Consider the following 9,897-nt stretch of genomic DNA (forward strand, 5'->3'; position numbering starts at 1 on the left):
CTCTTCCGCCTCGCCAAGTAGCTCGGCGGTAGTCTTCGTTTCTCCGAGCTCAGCGGTCTCGGCCTTCTCTTCATACTCTCCTTCACTTGCATCTCCGTTCTCGCTCTCCTGGTCTTGGCCATCCTCGTCGAACTGGACGGTTCGTCCCACCTCCATCGTCATGGCGATGAGTCGTTGATCCGCCGGGTCCGACCCCGCGAGAGGCGATCCTCCAGCCGTCGCTGGGCTTCTGTCGCTCGGAGTTGCTGATCCCTTGACCATCTTCACTATTCTCTTTCTCTTCTCTTCCTCTTAACTTGGTTAGCTGGCACCTATAAAAACAAGCACATACTCCTGTTCCCGGGTCGCGGCACCAGTTGTGGTGTAGTAGAACACACAAATATCGTCAGATGTGGATTCGTTACACAAACCACAACGAATCGCCGAGTTAGGTCGGCGGTTTGTATGGCCTGCGCAGAGGGTGGTCCCCTCGCGGTCCGGCCCTTCCGGGACAGACGAGTGGCTCGCTTCCACTCGGTTCCGACTAACCAAGTCAGATCACTTCCGAGGCTCCGCCGAGTCTGATTCGGCTGAGCTCGTTCACAACCCTGTGCCCTCCACCAAAGGATGGACGACGGCGCGCGAGCGCTTTTACAGGTCACCGAGCGCAGAGGCTACTCAGCTAGAAGTGTTACGGCACCCGGGCTATCCGACGTACCGGCCCGCTGAGTATGCGGGGCTTTCTTTCGCGCGTAGCGAGACTTTGTCCTACCCGGACCGACCTAATCTCTTGGCGCTACCAGTCAATACCCTACAAGCTATGCCTCTCGAGTATTGACGGCAGACATAATCCAGCCCTATGCAGGGACTTACCGGAAAAGTGTACACGTGTCTTGGACTAGGAAAATTCTGCTCTGTTATCTTCTGGGAGCCCTTTCGGCTTCCCCTATTTAATCCTTTGCTTCCTTTACAAATATCTAGTGAAATGTAGTCGTTTCGGATCTCTACCGACCCTTCAGCTGAGTTCGGGCGACCGTTGAGCTCAGCGGCTATCCGGATAGCATATCCGGACAGATCGCCGAGTACTTACCGTGATCCTTTGCTCTTAAGCTCTGGGTTATTAGACCGAGCCGATTCTTGACCTAAAGTAGGTCGGCCTGTGGTCGAATCTGGAAATCCCTACACGACACATTTTTACTCGCTCCTCAATACATTATTGCATTCCCAATATGCGATATTATTTAATATGATAATTCAAATCGCAGAGGCCTGTTGACACATATGAGGTAGCGTTGAAATGAGGAGTAACAGGCCGATTTTTGCGATTTTTAACAAATAAATATCAGCAGGTAAAACGTTTTTTATAAAGCTATCTTTCCTGTGACGGGGTCACACAGCACCTTGCGCTAGAGGAAGTTATCTTCCGAGAGTATACAAACTCTCAGTGAACGGCAGTTCACAGGTCCCCTCTTTATTTAAAGAGAGCGAAGTGACCTAAATAAGGTAGATTGTAAACTGAGTATATTTAAAGGTAGGTTAAGTTTGGGTTTAATACAAACTATAAGTTACCTATAGAAATGCAATTTCGTTTGACCAATGGTTGGTTTTGAACCACCTTGGTACCTTGTACCAAATATCCCGGAGTATGACGTGTCATACACCTGAAGTATGAAGTGTCACACTTCATGTAACCAGGGCACACTGATGGCTACGTGCCCCGTTGCATCCTCCCCCACTTAGGTTCGGTTTACCGATCAGAATGAAGAGGTGTTCGTCACAAACTCTCATTCTCAAAGTCGAAAACCATCGACTTGGCCGCGCGAGCGCGGCGGAGGCTCACTTCACAGTTAGAGCCTCGAGCAGCAACCTGTGCGCTCTTCGTCTAGGTCTCCTATTCGACCGTTACCATGCCTCGTGGCACTGCAAAGAGCGGTGATAAGACACGCTCCAAGGCTGCGGCCGGTAAGGCGCAAGCCAAGAGCACTAAGCCTCATGGCAAAGGCTCGGCACTCAAGGAGGCTACTCAGGTGGCCTCCGAGGCGATCGGTTCCTCGGGTGACGCGGCTGTGGCCAAGCGAACAAGCAAGCGCCGTAGTCCGTCTCCCTCGGCCACGGACAATCGTCCGAACCCTCGGTTCGTGGATTGTGAGTTCAACGCTGGCTGTGAGGACGATGCCGAGTCCGAGAGCACGCACGATGCTCTGTGGGAGGGCATAGCCCAGTGCCCAGTGAGCACAAGGATGACAGCGTGTAGTCGCTCGCTAGTGATCAAGGTGATCACAGTCCCAGAACATCCGTGCGCTCTGAGAGTCGGGCCGTCAAGGCTAAGGGCTCTCCCAAAGCCGGTGGCGATGAGGAAGAGAATCCTCGCGAACGTCTCTCGCTTGCCGAGGGTCTTGCGCGTGTTAAGGCCTCTAAAGCCGAAGGCGCCAAGCCCTCAAAGAAGCGTACAGTTTCTAAGTCTCCACTCCGCGAGGAGAAGAAGACTCGACACTCCTATCAGAGTATCTTCGACTCCTCGGAAGAAGAGGAGGAGAAGGGTGCTATCACTGAGCCCGGGGAGGTCTCGAATGACATCGACCAGCAGCAGGAGGATTTCCAAGCTGCCCAGTGTGTGCGTGGGGGTTCGGTGGCGGCACCCGTCAGCCAGAAGCTGCCATCAACTCAAGAGGGTATTGGCCTCCCGAGGAGAGCTCTGGGGCTGACCTCTTCTTAGAGCTTCTCGTGGCCTTGTGGGCGGCCACACCTCTAGGCGCATCTACGAACGTGGCCTTGTTCAGAATAAACAGTTGTTCGTTGACAACATGGAGGCTGCTCGGTGTGTGCTTCTCGCGCCACACCGCATCCCTCTTAAGGACTTCACGACTTGTTGTAAGAAGCCCGAGACCCGGGGTGGTCTCTATCCGCTTTGGGGATACCCCTGGGTTATGCCCGAAAATTGTCCCACGTGGAGTACTTGTGAGGACATGTTCTGGGCATGGGTGTCGACTCTTGAGTACTCACCCACGGAGTTACGGGAACTCCATGAAGATCAGCTGCTGTCCCGCATCCTGGACCAGCATGATCTTCGTGTGAGGATTGCCCACTTGGTCAACAAGCGCATGCTGCCAAGGGACATCCTGAAGCGCGCGGCTTCTAGCGCTCACAATGCGCACGGGACGGAATGTATTCATCGTCCGTACCCCGTTCGGGCAAGAAGCCCCGGACTACTTATGAAGCTGCCGCCGCTTCTGTTCCCAGATTGCGACAGCCTTCGGGCAGTCAATCAGGAGCCGTTCAATCGGCTCCCACGAGTTCTCGGAGTGGGCATAACCCCTCCACTTCACGAGGAGCTGTCGCTTACCGCGACGCCATTGCTCCTGGAGGATCCGCTTCACGTGGAAGTGGACCTCTCCATTCCGGTCAAGCAGGGGCGGAGGTGCCCTCGTACGAGTACGAGTACTCGGCGCCTCCCGAGAGCCACTCCCGTCTGAGTGCTCCGACTGCGCGTCCGACACAGGGCCCTGAGGTTGACCGCCTCCGTCAGCGTGTCCTCGTGCTTAAGATTGCACTTGGCCTTGGGACTGGCGGTAATGCTGCCGCCCAGGCCGGGAATCAGGGCGAGCTCGCTCGTCTTGCGGGTCGCCTGGACCTGGTGGAGCGAGAGGTTGCGAGCCTGCACCTGCGGGTGGATCGCCGGGCCTCTTCGTCCGATCTGGACGAGGCCTTTCGCATGATTCGACGGATCGAGGCTTTGTTGCCACGTCCGGAGCCGCCTGCGGCACACTTCCAGACGTACGCGTATGGTGCGTACCCGGCGTACTCAGCGTACTCGGCGTATGGCGCCGGGGTCCGTTCGTATGGAGCCCTCCGGCGTACGGTCTTGACCGCAGTCTTGCCGTCCCGACCGAGGCTTGGGTGCCTGCTCCGACGCCCTCATCGACGACTGTGACCGGCCCTCGCTTCGAGGAGCTGGGGCAAGGGGGTCTGCGAGTCAGTAACCCCCTGCGGGTCAAAGTCCCGCTTAAGACGTCCAACATAGAACGTCGGGTGCGTCGGCATTGACTCTGGCAGGTCGATGGTGTACGACGCACCATGTCTGGCCAGGACTGCGAATGATCCGATGAAGCGGTGCTTCAGCTTGTTGCTGCCGACAGAGCTGAAAGTGTCAAGCGATAGGTTCCTCGTGTCTAGCAACACTAAGTCACCAATCTCAAATATACTTAAGTTTCCTCTTCCTTGTTTGTCCGAGTACTCCTTTTGTTTATCTTGGGCCGCTGCAATGGCATCGCGGACCCTGCTGGCAATGCTCAGCTTGGTATCCATAAAGGTTTCCACCTGTTTCCGCGGCGACAGTGGTCTCACATCCGAGACCAGTGGTCCATCAAAAGTCTGCAGCACCAACAAATTAACCAGTTTGGCATCAAAACAGTGTCCTAGTTCAAGCGGCTTTTCTTACAATTTCGTGAGCAAAGCGACGGTTTAAAATGGACAGGAGTACCTTGTGCAAGATTTTTGCCTTCCGCCGCTTTTACGGTTTTGACTTGAAAGGTACCTATTACACCGGTTGCAGAAAAACCGTAAATTTCGGTATCGAGCTTAAGCAATTCTCGCACTTAACCAGAGCTGTGACATTTGGTTCAAACTACCATCGAAAAAACTGTAAGACTACCCTTCCCAGTCTTTCTAGCTATTCCAGTCAAATATTTAATTTTTCGAAGTTTTCTTGTATCTGTTTCTAAGTTTCTTAGAATTTGTAAACCATATTTGTTCTTTTTATATTAAAGCTCGATAAATTACAATATATATACCAGGTATTCGTTCTTGGATCTTCTGTCAGATCTGGTATAAATTTCAGAGAGTAAATATCCTGGTATTCCCCTCTTACTCTCCTTAGCTCTCAAAATTCTAATTTCTGTATAGTTAGTATCGCCATTGTAATGCAGAGATCTCTTCTTATCAGATACCAATTGTCGTCTACTGCACACGTTTTCCCGAGCTCGTGTGGCACATTGCCACTGAAAATGAAATAGAACTTTAGTTGTTGGAATAGCGCGAAAAAGAATACCAATGGATGCTCCTTCAGTGGAATACATGTAACGAAGGTTCTCGATGTTCCACTGGAATATATTAATGGACCATCGGCCTTGACCCTTTTTCAGACAATTGTTGCTCCAAAATCTTGAGTTACCGGTAGTCGAGAAGCCATTAATAAGCTCTCTAATATATCCTTCGTTGAACCAGAACTTTTTAGCATACTGGTGTATTTACATGTTACACAGCATCAGGACTGGAACCAAATTCCCTATCGGAATACTAAGTATTAATAATACAAACGTTTTGGTCCAATTTGTTTGCTTGTTCATTTAATGAAGCAACTTAGTTCAAGTCTTGCCTCTCCAGTTCCAACACTAGCATTTCAATTTGCACTGAAGAACTCATTAGTTAAGTGTGAAATACAGGAGCACTTTAATTTCATATCGACATGGTGAAGAATCAACGATACTGATACCTATGCTAGCAGCATTGATCTTGATCCTAACACGCGTATTTAGTGCTGAGATCACCAACTATCTCGAGCAGAAGGCTTCATGCGACACAGCTTTGGCTTTCATGAGCTGGCAGCTACTACTTCAGTACCTCTCTGTGGTCCTTCTAGTGTTCATACATGTTATACATCAAACTTATCGTCCGTTTAATTAATAGTTTTTTAAGTGTTGAACTTGGGTCCATGCACGAAAAGGGAGTTGTACGTCGGGCTCTTAAAGTACTCATAGAACCGCAAGTAGTTGATGTAGATGCGATATTCCTATCGCCAATGCATGTTGACGAGATAACGTTGAGCTTGTTGTACATCATCGCTGGGGTTCGCTTATTCACAATCCAGACCGTGAAACGGATTGTCCAGTACAGAGGTCGGACGTAGTTGTCGTGTTTGGCCTTCGATTTTCGGTTGATTTTTTAGTAATGTGGCCCACCATTCCTTCTCGCGCCCATTACCTCTTCCATGCGTATAGATTGTGTCATCTTTTGTCACCAGTCTTTTGATCGCTATCCGCACGCTCGCGAGTATAATTTCCCTCTCTTCGTCAGTGGCCGAGGTCTTGTGCGCTTCAGCAGTGGTAGAATCGTCTATACAATGTATAGACTTCTACGAAGCGATTCTAACGTGTCATGTGTCAATGGCCATGGCTGCCATGAGGGCACTGTCATGGTGGCCAGCTGGGAATAAAGGTACAGCGTCGATCGACGCATCGTTGGCAAAGCTCGTCTGCTCTGTAGCGGTATCCGCAATGGCCGAGGTTGTATCGCAGATCGTTATGACGAGTAGTGTAATAACAAGAGGTCTACGTATTATAATAATAGTCTGCGAGACGCATCTCTGATGCCATCAGAGTTCGCGTATTACTGTACATGTAGTAGCTGCGAGTAGTGAGAGCCGGCACATTACACCGGCAGTTTTTTTTTTCAAAGCCTTTAACAAGGAGAGTAGGGTTAGCTTTTCCACCGCGGCCAGGTCAACGAGCCCGACCGCTTGACCAATCGAGAGCTTGAGGACGCACTCAATGCCATTGAGTGTGTCCTCACGCTCTCGACTGGTCATTGAGTCAATGCGTCTCAAGTAGGTTTCAAATCCTCGAAACGGATGGCAACCTCTCAGCGAGAGGACGCATCCGATGCAGGTTTCGAGTCCTCTCGCTATTCGAATCGCATGGGATAGGTCTTTTTTGTGGCACCGCCTTCGTTTCCGCTTAGGCCTTTCCTCTCATTCGAGAAATTGGAAAGATGGTTATAATGTGGACCACATCCCACGTCCTTTCTCCTCAGTCTTTGCTAGTCATGTACTGTATGCCAGCGGCCAATTCGAGACATAAGTGTTCTCGTGTCAAATTATGTCTACCGTTCTCCGAAAAATGTCTAGTGCGGGTTGGAAAAATGGTGCGAGAGCTCTCGCACCAGACTCGAATCTGCCGCCTTAAGTTAAGATGGTGAAACTCTTGTGTGCTGTGGTGGGTGTGGCGGAAAGCGTGTTGTCGGTGCGAGTGGACGAGAGCGACTCGGTGGCTGACTTGAAGAAGGCGGTCAAGGCGGAGAAGAAGAACGACTTGAAGGACGTTGATGCATACAAGCTGAAGCTCTTCCTGGCCAAGACAGCGGACAGCAAGTGGCTCTCTTCTCGCTTGGAAGACGTAACGAAGCTGAAGAAGGGCGAAAAGACTGCTCTCATCGAAGCGCTCACGAGTGAAGACAAAGAGTTACAGGGAGAAGATTCGTTGGAGGACGTGCTGATTGGAATGGATCCTCCATCAACTTCCCAAATCCACGTGCTGGTGGTGGTTCCACGGTCTACGGGAGACGACGACGCATGGAGCCCTATGGATCCTAAGGTTCAATTGAATTTGTGGAAGTCAGTTGTGAGAGTTTCTTCGGAAGATGTGTGCTCAGGAACGGTGCTGGTTGTGGATCAAACGCCGACGCACTTGTATCTTATGACGAACTTGCACATGTGGACAGACGCTACATTCGCTGATCACTTGAGTGCTCACTTCAAGTCTGAAATCAAATGGTGTTTGAGACTCTTTCCCTCAATGAAAACAAGTGGAAGGAAAAGGAAAGATGCTGATGTGAAGGACGCCAATGTTGCAATGCAACCACGTCGTAAATCTCCACGGACGACAGCGATGAAAACACCAGCTTTATCCGGCAAGCCTCTAGTTGTGGTGGAGCAGCTCCTTCCCGATACGACGAAGCCGGAAGAAGTCATTCGATTCAGCCTCGACAAGGACACATGCTGGTGTAGTTCGGCTGCGTTCGACTTCGCAATCTTCAAAGTTGCTGTGCCACGAGATGACAAGCTCGTCCGATGTAAGATGTCCCTTAAGGCGTATGACACGAAGAATGTTGACGTGTTCGGATTCCCTGGCGCTCTTCAAGACCAACATTTTAGTCACGCTTACGCATCCTTTCCAGCTAAAATCACCGGTTGGCGTGGAAACCAAATGATTCTCTCATCTTTGTCAGCTCCCACTCTATCTGGAAGCGCGCTTGTATGCACCAAATATGGAGTACCAGTGGGATATATTGGTGGACTTGATGGCTCAATGAAGAACAAGCAGTATCAATCCTATGCCTTCACATTTCAAGGATTAATCCCCGAATTACCGTCCCTGATACCGAAGGTGAAACAAAGAACGAGCTATAGTCTGTATAGCGCCAGTGGAAGTGAATCCACGTGAATTTTTCTGCAATGGTGGTAGAAATAAACTTACTTTTGCGTGAGACGCTTTATAAATGTATTTTTATTGTGCATTTCAATTCTTCTCTTCTTTTTTTCACTAATATTAATAGCCTGATGCTCGGTGTACAATAAAAAGAGGTCGTTTATTAAATCGAGGTCTATAAAAGTACAAATCAATCTAACTAAACAGTCTGATAAACCGAGCCACGGCAGAATCGACCGCTTCGGATCGATCAACCACCAATTCCACATCGATATCCTGTAAATCGACGCTCTGAAATGGTAATTCGATCATAGATAAAACAAATCGATGTTTCCCATCTCATTTTTACGCGTGGTTTTATGGACCATGCTCGGTCTAGGATATAAAACGGATGGACATTCCCACAATAATCCTGACAAATATAAAGGTATAACATATAAATATGACGTATTTACCCAACCAATATTCCGCTAAAGAGCGCATCAAAGCAGCGCAGAAGCGCTACTACCAGCGCACACGCGAAGCTCGTCTACCTTATCAAAAAAGGTACGGCGATAAAAATAGGGACCAAATTCGTACGCGCTTGGCTAATTAATTACTTCGAAATATGTTTTTTACCACATTGAAAGTCAAGCCACATATAGACAGACACTGATTGGCCACCACGCTGACGACTTTGAAGGATGCCCTCGGCGACCTTAGCCAGTATCACTCGTCTGGGTGATGCAGCAAAGGACAAGGGTAAATGGATGGCTTTAGGTAAAACGCAAGTTTTCCGTGCCCTGGCTATCGATCTAATGCTAACCCGCGGTGTTATTGCAACACCCCTTTCAAGCGACACTTCCTTATCATTGACGAGGATGAGAATCATCACTTCGTTGGTTCAGAGTGTGTTAAGCTTTTTGGTGGGCACTATAAGGTGTGCCTCGGCTGCCAACGCCGGTACAGGGGTTTCTACAAATATTGTAAGGATTGTCGAGACCGCGGTCTTACTTCTTTAAGCGAGACGAAGCTAGAATTTGGCAAGTACAGAAATCGAAAGCCAGAGTCGTTAGTGGAAGTGGATATCTCCAATACTCACTTCCTATTTAAGTGTGATATCGTATCTGAGGCCTCCAGGCAGGATTTGGCACTTAATTTACTCCCAAGAACGGTTTTTGGAGGCAAAATCAAGTACAGTGATAAGACATTCGATTGGATCAAGTATCACGATTCAAAATATTATCGCTGGTTGCAAACGCTCGACAGATCGTACACAAAGTACTTTAATTATTACTTTTGAAATTTGTTGTAGAGGGGTTAGATATAAAGTCGATCCTGATACAAGATCCAATAATTATAAAGTCATTTCCACAGGAATGGTAGAGACAAGAGTATACAGGCAATGCGACCTCGAAGGTATTAAATATTGATGCCATTTGCTGGGGCAGTACCTTACCGCGTTAAGGTGCGTGGTAGAACTGGTACATGTAAGATGGCTTATGTTAGCAACGTTTCCCGTCCGACCAATCAGAAGCTATTTGCGAGGCAGTACAAGACGAGACCTAGAAGAAGCACATTTCCCCGGACTATAACAAGGATCCCAAGTATCGTTTTTACAACGGCAAGCACATGGAGTCCCACCTGTATGAAGGTATCCAGACTGCTGAGTTCTATGACAAGCTCGAGAACGTGCTTGCTACCCAGACTAACGCCTTCAAGGTAAACATTGCTCTTG

General features: G+C 49.2%; 1 protein-coding gene across 1 annotated transcript; it reads left to right on the forward strand.

The window, feature by feature from the left end:
* Positions 1-6,944: 6,944 nt before the first annotated feature.
* PITG_09047 (Crinkler (CRN) family protein) lies at positions 6,945-8,195 on the forward strand (the record flags this gene model as incomplete). Its single annotated transcript, XM_002903019.1, has 1 exon — positions 6,945-8,195. The coding sequence occupies one exon, from the start codon at positions 6,945-6,947 to the stop codon at positions 8,193-8,195; it is 1,251 nt and encodes a 416-aa protein (XP_002903065.1).
* Between the last annotated feature and the right edge of the window lie 1,702 nt (positions 8,196-9,897).

Source organism: Phytophthora infestans, genomic scaffold (assembly GCF_000142945.1).
Source record: "Phytophthora infestans T30-4 supercont1.16 genomic scaffold, whole genome shotgun sequence".
NCBI classification, from domain to species: domain Eukaryota; phylum Oomycota; class Peronosporomycetes; order Peronosporales; family Peronosporaceae; genus Phytophthora; species Phytophthora infestans.